This window comes from Macaca mulatta, chromosome 1, assembly GCF_049350105.2.
Source record: "Macaca mulatta isolate MMU2019108-1 chromosome 1, T2T-MMU8v2.0, whole genome shotgun sequence".
NCBI lineage: Eukaryota > Metazoa > Chordata > Mammalia > Primates > Cercopithecidae > Macaca > Macaca mulatta.
This window is the reverse complement of record NC_133406.1, coordinates 230,424,409-230,441,412: the sequence shown is the minus strand read 5'-3', so window position 1 is coordinate 230,441,412 and position 17,004 is coordinate 230,424,409. Positions and strand designations below refer to the sequence as shown.

At 38.2% G+C, this 17,004-nt stretch overlaps 1 protein-coding gene across 26 annotated transcripts in view; it reads left to right on the top strand.

The window, feature by feature from the left end:
• Window positions 1-17,004, top strand: part of KIF1B (kinesin family member 1B) — a 176,983-nt gene that overhangs the window by 84,424 nt on the left and 75,555 nt on the right. For 17 of the 26 annotated variants that reach the window (XM_015150167.3, XM_015150026.3, XM_077974444.1 and 14 more), the window contains 6 exons: window positions 123-198; window positions 3,155-3,234; window positions 3,731-3,837; window positions 4,648-4,731; window positions 4,960-5,140; window positions 5,235-5,307. In XM_015150167.3, the coding sequence (XP_015005653.1) occupies window positions 123-198; window positions 3,155-3,234; window positions 3,731-3,837; window positions 4,648-4,731; window positions 4,960-5,140; window positions 5,235-5,307 (601 nt within the window). Of the gene's footprint in view, window positions 1-122; window positions 199-3,154; window positions 3,235-3,730; window positions 3,838-4,647; window positions 4,732-4,959; window positions 5,141-5,234; window positions 5,308-11,358; window positions 16,753-17,004 lie in introns of those variants that run through there. The other 9 variants (XM_077974512.1, XM_077974509.1, XM_077974510.1 and 6 more) reach the window with 2 other exon arrangements.

Sequence of the window (17,004 nt, the reverse complement as noted above, 5' to 3'; positions counted from 1 at the left end):
ATTATTGACTATAAACATGGCCAGTTGTTTTTGCTTTGCAGGCTTTATTTTCCAATTCGTATTAGACTGATTTAATTGACATTTTGGTATTAGTATTCTGATTTACCTGTTTTTTTTCCTAGAGAGGCTTTGTTGGCTGAGATGGGAGTTGCCATTCGGGAAGATGGAGGAACCCTAGGGGTTTTCTCACCTAAAAAGGTAGGAAACAATGTTGTGAAACCTAATCAGACAGAGACACTTTTTGTTTGTCTTTGTTACTGGGGCACTTCATGTCTTTCAGGACCTACTCTGTCTCCCCCTTATTATCTTGATACTTGCCTAAATTTCAGATATTTCTGATTTCATCTTAAAGCATGGTCTTATAGTACAAAGGCAGCCTATTTTTAAAATGCCTATCTTGTTTACTATTTACCAAAGAAAAAGCCTAAGGCAATATATCTGTAACTTTTGGCCATGATTCAGTTTGTTTAGTCATCTTTATTTGTTGCTTTCTCTTCAGTTCCCAGCCTAACCTAGCATACTTTCAGTTTTGGCTACTCTTTCATGTAGATTTTCCCACAGAAGTCGTCTACCCTGCTTTATAACTTTTTGGAACCAGTTTCAGCTGTCCAGGTTTGTGGAGAAGAATACTGCTTCCATTTGCTTCTGCAATTTGTATTATAGACAACCCTTGTACTGAGTAAAGCAATTCCTTTCCCTGTCCTTCTAGACTCCTCTGCTTCCTTCTTCATTTTTAAAAAAGTGTCTCCCATAGTTACCTTCCTTTTTACATAATCATAGTTATAACGTAGTTAGGTAGCTTTTAGCTAATTAGAATAGTAAGGGTTTTTTTTGTTTTTTTATTAAACTAAGTTGCAACTTATTGTTGGATACTGGAAAATGGCTATCGAATGGTTATTTTGCGTGCTTATGTGTCAGAGAATAGGAGAACATATATTGATGTATAAAGCATGATTTTATGCTACTAGTAAATTATCCTTTATTTCAAGTGACCTTACATTGGCTGTTGGAGACTTAAACATCTTTATACCTAGGTTCTGATGATGATCTCTCTAAGTTAGGATACAAGGGGTGGTGAGTTTTGAATTGGTACTTTTATGTGATATGAAATATTCCCGTGGTTTTCGCTACAATTCTTCTGGTCAGGTTTTTCTATTGTGGCCATGTAACTTTTTTTTTCTTTTCAAATTCCAATGTGTTATTTTCAACAGAAAAGACTGATGTAAAGACATTTTAGATGCATATTGTATAATAGAACAGTAAGTGTTTTATATGTTTATATTATGAGAGGTTAGTGGTTTCCACAGTTTTAATAGTTTTCCTTCAGTAAGACATGCGTTTATTCAGATATGTTACTTATGATTATATAGATTTTAGCAGTTACAGTTTTGGTGGAATTTAATTGTGCCTATGCATATATCTAAAGGTATTTTATAACATCTTACAGTGTTAAACCTGTAAGGATTTTTTTTTTTTTTTTTTTTTTTGGAGATGGAGTCTCGCTCTGTCGCCAGGCTGGAGTGCAGTGGTGCGATCTTGGCTCACTGCAGCCTCGCCTTCCGGATTCAAGTGATTCTCCTGGCTCAGCCTCCCGAGTAGCTGGACTGCGGGTGCGTGCCATCACGCCCAGCTAATTTTTGTATTTTTAGTGGAGACAGGGTTTCACCATGTTGACCAGGGTGGTCTCGATCTCTTGACTTTGTGATCCGCCCACCTCAGTTTCACAGAGTGCTGGGATTACAGGCGTGAGCCACTGACCCTGGCTGGAAAATTTTTGTTATAGCAACTAGTGAATATATTATGGCATTTAACATAAATCATAAATAACTTGAACAAATGTTGAGATGTAAACTGCGTGGAATTCCAAAGGAGATCTCTGTTTCCAAAGCTTTTTCTTACTTTAATTTTTGCTTTAGCTTTCTAGACTTCTTCATGAAAGGAAGGGATATACCAGTGACCACATCCAAACTCAGTCTTAGGACCTGTTTCTGAGATTCCATTTTTCAAATCATGATGTGCTTTAAAGAATGCTACCCATAAAGGGCTTTGACTTTCTCAAACCAGTCAAGTTCTTCAACTACAAAGGTGGATGCTAGTTGAGAAGATGTGGAGGTTTTTCAAATTTCTCTTTAACCATCTTTTATAGTCCCTTTTCTTACCCCCTCATCTGACTCTTCTTTCATTCTTCCACATTTGCTGGCACTCTCTTGAGTAGATTTTGGCTTCAAGACCATGTGACTTATTTTTGGATTCCAGTGGGGTATTTTCACCGAAGAAGGTTGGTTTTTTAAAAAAGATTTTAGAAATATTAGAGTTAGATGAAGAGGATTGTTAGAAGATGTTTATATTATCGAATATCAGTAATTTTAATTTTTTCTTTAAGGTAAAGACTAATAAACTAAAGTCTTTTAAGGTAAAGACTAATAAATTAATAACTGGGATCATAGAAGAACTGATAAAAATTATAGTGGGAAGTGGTAGGGGGGTATGAGGACATTTTAATAAAAGTAAATATTTCTTAAGATTTTTACCCAGGCATTTACAAAAATTATAATTATTCCATTCAGAGAATTGGCCTGTCCTCATTTTTTCCTTGTGCTTTGATCTTATCAAAAATTGGGTCTTGTTTTTTATCCCAGAACTCATGTTTTAAAATAGAATGCCAGGCACAGTGGCTACCTCCTATAGTCCTAACATTTTGGGAGGCCAAGGAGGGTGGATCACTGAGGTCAGGAGTTCGAGACCAGCCTGGCCAACATGGTGAAACCCTGTCTCCACTAAAAATAGAAAAATTAGCCAGGTGTGGTGGCGAACACCTGTAATCCCAGCTACTTGGGAGGCTGAGACAGGAGAATCACTTGAACCTGGAAGGTGGAGGTTGCAGTGAGCCAAAATCAGGCCGCTGCACTCCAGACAGAATGAGACTCTGTCTCTAATTAATTAATTAAAATAAAATAGAATGCATTGGTTCCATTTGGTGAAGTCTAAAGAGAGTGCTTTCTCTTTATTATGGAACCGCAACTAGGGATAAAAAGAAATCCCTCTCTAGGCTCTGTGGAGAGTTGGCGAAGCCTGAACTCCTGTAGGCCCCTGTTGTTGCCACAGCTCTCTCGTGGTGCGCTGCTCCAAATTGATCATCTGTAATCTTTTTCAGACCCCACATCTTGTTAACCTCAATGAAGACCCACTAATGTCTGAGTGCCTACTTTATTACATCAAAGATGGAATTACAAGGTATATTTCTTTCTTGTTTTGGTCACTTCATGTTTTTTCCCCCTCTTAGATAATTGAATAACTAAAGGGAAGGAGTTGAAAAAATTAATGTGATGATTTGCTGTATTTTTTGTCTGAAATAGTTACAAACTATCCTCTCTTTCCAAATAATGTGTTTTTGCCAGTGGAGCCAGTTAACATGTAGTTTTTCTCTGAAGACCCTAAATAAATTTTTTTCCTTTAACAAATATACATTCCTTAGGGATTTTATTTGACTCATGTCTTTTTATAATACTGTGTGAGTTACATTGGTGTATCAGTGCTCCTTGTTTCTTATTCTGATGTAGAGAGGTTGATCATATGTGAGGATAGAATTTGTAGTTGAAAGCTTCTGATGCAACAAGGCAATACCTTTTTTGTGCATACCAAAGGATATTCTTTGCAATAAAGAGGTTCATTGTTTGTAGTGCTTTCTGTGTCTGAATTTCCCTGGGAAACACTTTTCTCTTGTGTTCAGGGTTGGCCAAGCAGATGCTGAGCGGCGCCAGGACATAGTGCTGAGCGGGGCTCACATTAAAGAAGAGCATTGTATCTTCCGGAGTGAGAGAAACAACAGCGGGGAAGGTGAGCATTCCTGGCTGGAGCTTCAGCAGCAACCTTTTCATTTTATATTCGGAGAAATCCTTAAGACTTTGTATTCTCTGTCTATCAGTAATTCTTATACAGTCTAATTCTGAAAAATGGAGAGACATAGGCTGCTTATGAATGCAGAGATGGACAAGGCTACTTTACATGAAAATAGCTTGGACAAAAGAAGCCCTTTTGTTACTGCCAAGAACTGAGAAGGACATAGGCAATTAGGCTTGGTCTGGAATGTTAATTATTTAATAGAAAAGTAAGAAAATAGCAAATATCCTGGATAATAGGAGATTTGAAGGACATTAAGTCTTAACCCAGCAGAATTTATTTTTATCTAAAAGGGAGGAAAAAGTCAGTCTTGATTTTTGCCTGGGTTATTAAAACAACAACAATTTAATGATATTTTTGTGTTATATAATTCACTCATTCCCTTATCAAAATATTAGCTTTTCAATCTTTAGTTTCTGGTTATTACCTATGTCTCATCCTTACAATTTCTGACAGTCTTGAGTTTTATTGACTGAACTGTCAGAGATCACTGAAACTAGTATTTCCTATCATCTTCTTAGGTTTATCAAATACAGTTAAATGTTCCTGTGTTAGCCATAGCCCCAGATAGCCTCTTCTATTGGAACTAGTTCTGGTACCCCAAAATGAACTACAGTGTAGACAACTTCAGCCACTTGATTGATTGCAGGGATTTATTCTACTTACCACAAATCCTGATAAGCAACTGCTTTCCGTTATTTGATTCCAGTAGTTTGTGATGATAACATTAGTTTGTGTTCCTCTTAGTTATCGTGACCTTAGAGCCCTGTGAACGCTCAGAAACCTACGTAAATGGCAAGAGGGTGTCCCAGCCTGTTCAGCTGCGCTCAGGTGAGACTGGGAGAGTTTTGCCCTCTTCAGCAATGTGCACATGGCTTCTGTGACCACTCTAATTTTTTGGCTGTTTAAAGGATGAAGTAATAGCATTAGGATTTTTGTTCTTGTGAAAACAACAGCTCTGAAAGCTGTCTTTTCACATTAGGGAGGGGTGAGGTTATTAAATATATACTATATATTTTAAAAATTATTTCTTAACCCTATTTTTCTGTTTTGTGCTAGGAAACCGTATCATCATGGGTAAAAACCATGTTTTCCGCTTTAACCACCCGGAACAAGCACGAGCTGAGCGAGAGAAGACTCCTTCTGCTGAGACCCCGTCTGAGCCTGTGGACTGGACATTTGCCCAGAGAGAGCTTCTGGAAAAACAAGGAATTGATATGAAACAAGAGATGGAGAAAAGGTAATGCACAGTTACGCAGCCCACATGACTGTTCCTTCTTTTAAACATGTAATATTATTAGCCTTCTTGAATTTTTTTTTTTTTTTACTTCTAGGCTACAGGAAATGGAGATCTTATACAAAAAGGAGAAGGAAGAAGCAGATCTTCTTTTGGAGCAGCAGAGACTGGTAGGAGTCCTGAATCTGCTAAACTGTTGGGAAAAGGGCAGCTTGTTCCCGTACTTTCCCTGTTCCGCAGAGCAGCACTCACCCAAATTGCTTCTCTCAAGGATACCAAGCACTATTCTTTGATTTCCTTGATGGAGAATGAACTTAAATCTCCCAGGAGCCTTAGCCTGAAAAAATAGTCCATAGAGGTACTCTTTTGGGCTTTTTATGTCTTAAAGCCAAATCTTTCTGTTACAACCAAGTGCTTTTTAAGGAAATAGAACTTTTCTGGTAGCCTTTGCCTCTTGATAGTGGTTTTGGAATTTGCATCAGTGGTGGTACTTTAAATGATAATAACTCTGAATATTGAATTTGGTGGGAGTTTGCCTTGGTTTTGTTTCTGATCACTTGATAGTACTAATTCTCTGCTCTTGGGCTGACTTTGGGATTGTTCTTACGCTGGGCAGATTTTTTTTTTTTTTTTTAAGTTAAACTGTGTCTAAAAGTGTTGCTGCACAGTTGCATGTGTTACTCCTTTCCTGTTCCCCTGCATGGAGTCTGAATTCTCAATCAGGTTCTCAGTGGCATGTATGGTAGCGGTGGGAGCAGAGGCTGCATACCCAGCCCGGACAGGACAGAAGGGCTGCTTCCTTTGAGGGAAGGAGGATTTGGGTGAGCAGCTGGAAAAAGTCTGTTTAAGGTCCCAGCTATTGATATAATACTAATAATGGCTTCAGCATTTTATAATGGTAGTTGATTTCCTAGATTTGATAGAAACTGAATCACATGAGTAAATAAGTTGATCCATTAGTTAGATTTTCATTTTTAAAGCCAACCAAACAACCAATTTTGGTTAACAAAGCCGTGGTTATAAGAACCTTTTCAGCATTCATTTGGTATGTAAGAATAAAGTATAACTAACCTTTGGATACTGTGGATGCAGTTTAGGAAGTTCTCATTTTTTAAGATTCAGTCTTATCTTTTAAGGTAAAGGGGTATTAGGGAGAAAGTTCAGGCACTGGCTTCTTACCTTAGTATAAAATACAGCAAGTAAACTACAGCCTTATAGTCATGCTCTGTGCTTTGGAAAAGAAGGGGCTAGTGCTAAGTGGGCCAGAAAAGTGAAGGACTTGAGCAAAAGCAACCTTTTCCAGAGCACCTCAGTTCTCAGGCATGGGCATGGATTAAACCAGTTAGTTATCTTGTAAATTATAGTAAAGCCCTAAAAAGAATGGATTTTAAGAATAAATCAAGGGTTTGGGCAAGATAATAGCAGTGTTACCGACAGAGGCTCTTTAGGAGGCCTTTTTAGCATTACGTTTTTAATGAAAACGGAAGGGACTAGCTACAATGTGATTAGTGGCTTGAAAGGTTTGTGACACAAGAAGAAGTCTTTTATCTTAATAATGTAGTACATTCTAATAACATGCCTCTGATGGTCTGTGAGAGATCAAACGAGGACAGGTGTAATTAAGCTCTATTATTAACAATAATGCCTTATATTTGTATAGTGCTTTATAATTTACAGAGCGTTAACATCCATCAATTTATCTGATCCTCAAAACAACCCTCTTTGTTTATTTATGCATATGTATAAGTAAATTATGTAATGTTACCTCCAGTTCATAGTTGAGGAAACTAAAACTTGGCTGGGCGCGGTGGCTCACGCCTGTAATCCCAGCACTTTGGAAGGCCGAGGTGGGTGGATCACCTGAGGTCAGGAGTTTGAGACCAGCCTGGCCAACATAGTGAAACCCGTGTCTACTAAAAATACAAAAAAGTAGCTGGGTGTGGTGGCGAGCACCTGTAATCCCACCTACTCAGGAGGTTGAGGCAGGAGAATCGCTTGAACCCAGGAGGTGGAGGTTGCAGTGAGCCAATATTGCGACATTGCACTCCAGCCTGGGCAACAAGAGCGTAACTCCATCTCAAAAAAAAAAAAAAAAAATGTAGATACTGATTGAGTAAGTCTGGGTTGGGACCTGAGTGTGCATTTCCAACAAGCTCCTAGGTGATGCCAGTGCTCCTGATCCTGGGGACCTCACTTAGAGGAACTAGGCACGGCAGAATAAGGATGCCTGGTGCTGTCCCTAACCAAGAGTCGGTGTTCATTCTGTGCCCTAAAATAAAGATTGCCACTAAATAAAGAGAAAGTGAATGTCTAAGACGTATTCCGTTTCTAGGGAGTGTATATAGCCTGCAGATAATCAGATTCTGGTTGTTGCTTGCTCTGTGTATCTGAAAGCAAGCCAGGATTTCAAGAGCAGCTCCTTAAAGCAAGGAACTTGCTTTCCTCTCAAAGGTCTGTCTCTTCCACTTTCATTTCTTGACTTAAAGGAGGAGCTGATTGCTAACACTTTAGCCTGAAGAATATCTACCAGTAGTAATACTGAATGTTTTTATATATTACCCTGTATTGGTCAATTGACAGATATATTTCTAATGCACCCTGTGAATAAACATTGAGAGAATGCAAAGGAATTATTAATCAGTAAATATTTATTTAATATTTACCATATGTAGTCATTTTTTGCATAATGTCAGTATTAAACAATGAAATTCAGGCTCATGTGTTTTCTATTCTGATAGTTCCCAAATGCCTCACATTGTTAGGGTGCTGAGCGTTTTCTTCAGTTAGTGCTCTAGGATACCCTGGTCCTTTTCTCTGCTTGCTTTTTACATTCAGTTTAGGGATCTTCCCTCTTCTTATTTGCATAAGTTCCTTGCAGAGTCTCTTTAGGAGGCCTACTTTGCATTTGGCATTTAATGAAAGCCGAAGGATCATTTTGTGACATGTGAATTGACCAGACCTCAGTAGCTTTTCCAACTCCTTAATAAATGAATCTAAATATTTTAAAAATTTGGCCGGGCGCGGTGGCTCACGCCTGTAATCCCAGCACTTTGGGAGGCCAGGGCTGGCAGATCACTTGAGGTCAGGAGTTTGAGACCGGTCTGACCAACACAGTGAAACCCTGTCTCTACTGAAAGTACAAAAATTAGCAGGGCGTCATAGTGGGCGCCTGTAATCCCAGCTACTTGGGAGGCTGAGGCAGGAGAATTGCTTGAACCCAGCAGGCGGAGGTTGCAGTGAGCCAAGATTGTACAACTGCACTCCAGCCTGGGTGATAAAGCTAGATTCAGTCTCAACAACAACAACAAAAAATAATAATAATGTAAATAAATAGAAACATTTCTTTTTTTGACATGGAGACAGGATTTATATCACATAAACTTTGCATATAGTTTTTAGTATCACTATCAATATGTGACAGGGTGATACATTTGAACTTTAAAGAGGACGTATTCTACACAGTCAAAATGGCAGCATTTTAAAAAGAAAGAAAATGACGGCTGCTAGATTTGAGTTCTTTTAGATTTATGTAGACTTATTTATATTTTATTTTAGAGTTTAAAGATAACTTTTGTCTCTTAAACATGATATTAAAACAATTCTTAGAATACTTGTCATTTCCAGAATTAGGTAATATTCATTTCATCCTTAAGCAATTTGAAGAGGAAAAGAAAAACAGCCAGGAAAAAAGTGATAGTTGTTAGTTATGTGAGAAAGAATCAGAGAGAATTTGTTTATGTTCTGTAAAATTCAGTTTATACATATTTGCAAAAAATCCTCTTCAGGAGTCAGACAGTTTTTTCTTTAATATTTATTAATGTCATATTTATCACTTAAAATTAGCCATTCTGATTTTTAAAACTAAAAATGAAAAGAAAAATTAATGTAGAGTCTGTATAAATTTAGCAAGCTTTTGTTGCTAAGTTATCAAACAGGTGGGAGTTATAAACGGACTTAGTACTCATTTGTAGGTCAATAGAAATGATACAAATCAGTGGCAAGATTTTTAAATTCAGAGGCCAAATTATTATTATTGTTGAAAGTTACTTTTTCGTTCCTTAGTAAGTGACTATACAGGCAAATCTTTGGTTTTGTCAGGTGTGGTGATGTGTGCCTGCAGTCCCAGCTAAGGCAAGAAAATCACTTGAGCGCAAGTGTTTGAGACCTGTTTGGGTCCCTGTCTCAAAAAACAAAGCAAACAAAGGAACAAACAAAAACAACAAACTTTGGTCTAGGAGGCAAGGTACTTACTATTTATCAGTTTCAAGCAAACAAACTCCTCTAGAGATGTTTTTGGTAACCACAGTGAGTAAAAGATTGACTATGAAGTAACTGTTTTCATTTACTAGGCTGCCCTGAACTGCTCATCTATGAGTTGGGGTTTTTTTTTTTTTTTTTTTTTTAAAGTGAAAGCATGTTTATTAAGAAAGTAAAGGAATAGGTTGGGTGCGGTGGCTTACCCTTGTAATCACAGCACTTTGGGAGGCTGACGTGGGCGGATCACCTGAGGTCAGGAGTTCAAGACCAGCCGGGCCAACATGGTGAAACTCCATCTCTACCAAAAATGCAAAAATGAGGTGGGCGTGGTGGCAGATGCCTATAGTCCCAGCTACTTGGGAGGCTGAGGCAGGAGAATCACTTGAACCCAGGAGGTGGAGGTTGCAGTGAGCCAAGATTGGGCACTCCAGCCTGGGTGACAGAGCAAGATTCTGTCTCAAAAAAAAAAAAGTAAAGGAATAAAGAACGGCTACTTCATAGGCAGAGCAGCTGAGTATTTTCTTTTCCCAGCAACTTTTATCTCCCGGATAGAAATTCTTTCTAATCCCACTTATTATTTGGAATTCTAAATCCAACATTGCTTTCATAGAGATCCATATTATCAAGATTTGCTTGTATTAGTTAAGAGCTATTGGTTATTATCTAAACAGCCCTTGAAATTATGTTGTTGTGAAGTCAGGCTGCTGTTTTAGGGCTAGGTAAGGTTTTCTGAAAAAGAGGCAATGGTGCAAAGACAGCTGGAAAGACAGAGTTAAAGGTACCTTTTAAAGTGGATCAATTTTATGTAACCAGAGTATAATCTTTGTGTTTTATGTGTTTATTGGAAGAGTTGTCACTTAAAGTGATATTCCTCAAACAGCTAAAAATGTCCTGGGCTTTCTAAATAGAAAATATCTCTAAGTTGTACTTATTAAAATGTGACTGGGGGAATTTTAAATTATATTCAGTGGAAGTATATTTGCCCATCTTAATTTTTGTTCTGGTAATTTATTTCTCAAAATTTTAGAGGTGAGGTATTTATTGATTTGTGTGTGTGAAAAACAAGACAAAACACACCTGCTATGAGGATCCTTTTTTTTTTAAAAAAAAAAAAAAAGCTTTCTGGTTATCCAGATAACACACTTTAATTGTAATTGTACAATTGAAATGGATAAATTTAACATGACAAAGAATAGCAAATCCTCTGCTCATGGAAAGGTGATTTTTAAACCCTCTTGTCTTACAGAAGAAAACGTTTGGTTGACTAAGAACTGACATGGTCTGCTAATAGGGATTCTTAGCATTTTTAACATCATCCCTGTTTGACTGCTTCTTTTTCTACATTCTTATCTTCTAACTTTTTTCTAGGGCTGCTCTTTTTAGTAAAGCTAAACAAAACCTGGCGTCCTACAGCCTTACTAACCTTTGTTAATCCGCCTGCTCGTCACATCTTTGTATGGCATCTGTGCTCACTCATGGGGGAAAGAGATTCTGGAAGAAGCAACAGCAATAACCAAGGCAAATGTGGGGAAGTGTCTGCATGGGTTGTTAGCATGATGTGTGGGGCCTAGGTTTTACTTCATTTTCTTCAGATAGTGAGGTCGTTAAGGCATGCCATTTGAATAATTTTGAATGACCATAGGGTGACAAACTCACCCCTGTTGTCAATTCTCCTAAGAAATTTGGTGGCAAATTTCATCACTTAAGCCAGAAAATGGAAATTTGGATTAGGGACACCAAATAAGCAAATCTTTATATTAGTAGAAATGTACATAGGCATATGTCTTAATAGACTTCCACATTATTGAGGGGTTTTTTGTTTTGTTTTGTTTTTTAGTTTTTTTGGTTTTATTTTTAAATTTGGTTAAGGCTTTTTTGCTTGCTTTTTCTTCAATTTAATTTTCCTTTTTTACATTTTAATTTTGGTTATTTTGGGGCCATTTTTTGATTTTGTTTTTTCAAAGGACGCGGATTCTGATAGCGGGGACGATTCTGACAAGAGGTCGTGTGAAGAGAGCTGGAAACTGATTACTTCTCTGAGAGAAAAACTACCTCCCAGCAAGTTGCAAACCATTGTTAAAAAATGTGGCCTCCCCAGCAGTGGGAAGAAACGTGAACCAATTAAAATGTATCAGATACCCCAAAGAAGGCGCTTGAGTAAAGATTCCAAGTGGGTCACGATCTCAGATCTTAAAATTCAGGCTGTCAAAGAGATTTGCTATGAGGTTGCTCTCAACGACTTCAGGCACAGTCGGCAGGAGATTGAAGCCCTGGCCATTGTCAAGATGAAGGAGCTTTGTGCCATGTATGGCAAGAAAGACCCCAATGAGCGGGACTCGTGGAGGGCAGTGGCCAGGGACGTCTGGGATACCGTCGGTGTTGGGGATGAGAAGATCGAAGACGTCATGGCCACCGGGAAAGGCAGCACTGATGTAGATGACCTCAAGGTTCATATAGACAAGCTGGAAGATATTTTGCAAGAAGTCAAAAAGCAAAATAACATGAAAGATGAGGAGATAAAAGTCTTAAGAAATAAAATGCTCAAAATGGAAAAAGTCTTGCCACTGATTGGATCTCAGGAACAGAAAAGCCCAGGAAACCACAAAGCAAAGGAGCCTGTTGGTGCTAGTGTTAGTAGCACCTCTGAGAATAATGTAAGTAAAGGAGACAATGGAGAACTTGCAAAGGAAGAACGTGTTTCCCAGCTGATGAATGGGGATCCAGCTTTTAGACGTGGACGTCTGCGTTGGATGAGGCAAGAGCAAATTCGGTTTAAGAACTTGCAACAGCAGGAGATAACAAAGCAGCTTCGTCGTCAGAATGTACCTCATAGATTCATCCCTCCTGAGAACCGGAAGCCCCGCTTCCCCTTTAAGAGCAACCCTAAACACAGAAACTCTTGGAGTCCTGGGACACATATCATCATAACAGAAGATGAGGTTATAGAGCTTAGGATTCCAAAAGACGATGAAGCAAGGAAAGGGAATAAAGAAGAGAGCCAAGAAAAAGGGGGTAAAGGAACTTTTAAGGATCCCCAGTTTCCTTGGGGCTCTCAAGGAATGAGAAGTCAAGATCATATCCAAGTTAGCAAGCAGCACATTAATAATCAGCAACAGCCACCTCAACTACGTTGGAGAAGCAATTCTCTCAATAATGGCCAGCCGAAAAGTACGCGTTGCCAGGCATCTGCCTCTGCGGAGTCATTAAACTCCCACAGTGGTCACCCCACTGCTGATGTGCAGACTTTCCAGGCAAAGCGCCATATTCATCAACACCGTCAGTCTTACTGTAATTATAACACTGGAGGTCAGTTAGAGGGCAGTGCGGCCACTTCCTGTCAGAGGCAGACTGACAAACCCAGCCACTGTAGCCAGTTTGTGACACCTCCGCGGATGAGGAGACAGTTCTCAGCACCCAATCTCAAAGCTGGTCGAGAAACCACAGTATAAATCAGTTACTGGACAAACTTGAAATCATGGTGGAAGAAACAGACAGTGTTAGCTCGTGATTTGATTTGGTTCTACCTTTGGCCTTGAGTTCTTATTATTTACATTATAAATATTAACTGGTTTTATATTGTTAAGACAAAACACTGGTAAAAGTTTCAACACCTCCCTTTTGCTTGTATACCATAAATGGGCAGTTTTTGAAATTTTGGATAAAGCATCAAGAACTTTTTCTGAAACGTTCCTCCTTTTTAGTGCCTAGATAATTAATATACTTACTTACATAGACTTGTCCCATCTTGATGTAAGTTTGTTATGTTTTTATAATGCCTATAAATTAATCTGACATCCAGAAAGACCTGCCTCTTAGTTTATACAGACATTCAAAAGGAGAATTTGATAAGCAGAATTAAATGTCTGTTATTCTTCATAAATGTGAGAAATTGGTTTAAAAATAATAACATGCAACTGGGTGGGCACAACTTTGGATTTCTCATCCATGTCTGTTCCCTTTTAAAAATATAATTAGAATTTTCATAAGCAAAAACTAAAGGTCTTCAAACATATCTTGCCATACATAGCTTTGCATCTTCCACAGAACTTCCACGTCTTCTTTTATTCTGTGTTTTACAAGAAACTCATACAATGTTTTCTTTCTTTTGAATGTATCAGAATATGTATGAAATTTGTCATACCAGAATCTATAAATTGGCACTGTGTCTGGGATTCTGTTTGTGGTTTGCATTTTGAAGTTCAGTGTGTCATTTGACACACACGCACACAAAGTGAACTATTCACCAAAATCATGCCAACAGAAATACCAACAAAAAACTTGTATAGTTTGTAAGGAGGTTATTTGGCCTGAGAGGGAAGAGGTGGGACATGGGGACAAAGCTACAGCATATGGCTCTGTGGTGCTGCTTTTTTCCAATAGTTGATGAAATAGTGAAATAAAAGTTAACTTTGGTTGGGCTTGGAATAAAGGAGATGATACATAATAAACTATTCTTTGGTTAGCAGTAGTAATGCTCGTAGACACTCAAACAAGGAAGGCGAAGTCCTGATGATCGATCATTTATTGTATCAATACCTCATTTTATTTGGTTGTGGTCTCAGTTTGCTTCACTGGAGAATCCACTAAGAAAGATGGATTTTAATGGGAAGAAAAGAATTATTTTTCTACATCGTTCCTCATCTCTTGAGTTTGTCAAAAACTTTTCTAAGAGGCAATGTGAAGAGCCAGAGATGTCTGAAATTGCCTGACTTCATGTTCTGGAAGATTCCTAAGTCACATGAAATCATCTATCAAACACTTTTCTTCCAAATGGTGTGAAAAACTACAGCCAAGATAGCAGTTAGCATTCAAGGAAGCCTTAAAGATTGTGATTATGTTTTTTTTTCCTTTGCGTGTGGGCACTGTGCTTTATTAGAACACGTTATTTTTAATCATAGTATTTTTTCTTTGCCTCTAAGAAAATACTTTCTTAATGCACAGAAAGTTGCTTCCAATTAATATTTTTCCCCTTAAAAAGAGAAGCTTTGAGAGATATTTTTGCTTTCATAGCTAGAACAGTTGAAGTCTTCAACTGAGGTTTTATGGCAGATGAGACGTGGGTAAATGATGTCTGTAATGGGTTGACTTACTGAGATGACAATCTCCTGTGCCATTTGGTTTGAATGTACTTGAGAGGCTGCTTCAAATCAGTCACTTCAATGCATTTTGTGTAAACCCGGTTGTCCTTTTTTATTCCTCTTTAGACATAAATGTGCTAACTATTCCTTTCTAGACACAATTTATTTTCTAAGATTAAAAATAATAATTGCTAGGTTTGGTGGCACACGCCTACAGCCCCAGCTACTTGGGAGGCAGAAGCAGGAGGATCCCTAGAGCCCAGGAATTCTGAGCTGTGGTACACTATGCCGGTTGGGTGTAAGTTTGGCATCAATATGGTGATCTCCCTGAAGTGGGAAACCACAAACTTGCCTAAGGAGGGGTGAACCCAGCCCAGATTGGAAATGGAGCAGGCCAAAACTCCCAGGCTGACCAGTAATGGGATCTTGCCTATGAATAGCTAGTGCACTGCAGGCTGGGCAACAGAGTGAGAACCTGTCTTAAAAAAATATATATATATATATATATTTATTATATTATTCAGGTTTCAACTCTGTAGCAAAAATGGGCTCTCATTTCCCTGACTTGAGATAACATAGGGTAGGTCCATATATTTTCATTCTTATAGTGGTCTTTTCATGGGAGTGAATGAGTTACTCTCCGCTGGTGATTAGGTAACACTGTACAATGAAGAATTATATAATATATTCATTTACAGCTGTGGATTGTGGTAAGGACTGTGTGTCCACAGTGATGTTCCAAAGAATTGGGTTTATATTTGTGCTTCATCTGTTAATCCCAGGTGTCCTCATGTTGCTGAAATATTTAGATAGCTAAAGGATCCCTTAATTTCACAGACGACCAGGAAGAAATTAACCAAGATTTTATTGACTGCTATGTATGTCCCATGGTGCATTTCTGAGCAAATGCTTATCGTAGAGAATAACTTTGTATGAATAAAATTGAATCTCTTACTAAATAAGTAACTAGTGCCATGCTTTTGTGAGCTCTTGGTATGGCCCATATTACTTTGTTTTTTGTTTTTGTTGTGACAGTCTTGTTCTGTCGCCCAGGCTGGAGTGCAGTGGCACAATCTCAGCTCACTGCAACCTCTGCCTGCGAAATTCAAGCAATTCTCCTGTCTCAGCCTGCTGAGTAGCTGGGACTACAGGCGTGCGCCATCACCCCTGGCTAACTTTTGTATTTTTAGTAGAGATGGGGTTTCACCATGTTGGTCAGGCTGGTCTTGAACTCCTAACCTCAGGTGATCCACCTGCCTCGGCTTCCCAAAGTGCTGAGATTACAGGCGTGAGCCACTGCGCCTGGCCTGTTTTTTTAATGTGATTTTTCTCTAAGCTTAAATACCACAAGGCCAAAGAGAAATGGTCATAATTTAAACCATTATTATATTGTTGAAGTATCCCTAGCTATTATTATAGCAAAGTGGGAAGAAAATGTTTATGCTATTGAAGTTGTGTAATGATCCGACATTAATGGGAATATAGAGGAGTCCTAATTAATTGGTATAATGTCACAAAGCAGAATGGTATTCCTTGGAGAGTTAAAGACATTCTCTTTAAGTCTAAACCAAAGTCTATTCCTGCTTCTGATTCCTTCTAGCCCAGTGAATTATTTATCTTTTCACTGGTAATGTGGTGAATGGGAATTGTTTATTACATTGAAGTGACTTGAAGTGACCTTTTGTGCTTTAGGTGCAGGTTGACGCTGAAAAAAAACAAAACACTGAATTTGTCACACCTATGTCTGCATTAAAGGCTGTTTTACTACGGGAAGTTACATAGACTTCCTGCAGTCAGCTGCTGTGCCCCCAGTGCCTTACTGGTCCTTTGTAGACTCGCCTTAATGATTTGTACAAATGACTGGGAGGAGGGGATGCTGCCTGTGTCCTGGTGAACCTTAATGAAGGAGCCATCTTAGGTGCAGTGCGAAACAAGCATTTGTTCTGTACTGTTAGAGCCAAAATTGTCATGAGCAATACTGATAATTGTCCAGTTTATGTCATCTTTCCCAGATTTTAAAATCTGTTCTAGATATTCTTAGCTTGAACCACTTTTGATTGTGAAATGTATTAGTTGTTGTCCCATTATTACTGTAAAATGAAATTTTGAATCTTCTTGTTAATAAACTGTGGATTTCCCCCCTCAATTTCTTAAACAACAACAACAAAAAAATGCTTGAAGATTGTCTTTGAGTGTAAGATCTGCCTTTTCAGAAAGGGAGTGTTAGTTTGTAATGTTATAAAATAAAGACCTCATTCAATAAAAGTTGAAGTCATCTTTTAAGAGTGTGATTTCTCTCTATTTGGGAAGAGGGAAAAGGAAAGCAAGGTAATGCTAACTAAACCTGGTTTTGACTTTCATTTATTGCTTTTTCTTCTGAAGATGGTTGTAAACTAAATCTTTTTAATATTTTTACGTGGACTTGATTAGTTTTAAAGCTTTTGCTTTAGCTACTCTTTTCTGTTTAACAAAATTCTGTCCTAAACAAGATCTTTCAGCCCTATTTTATGCCACATTTCACTTACATAAAAT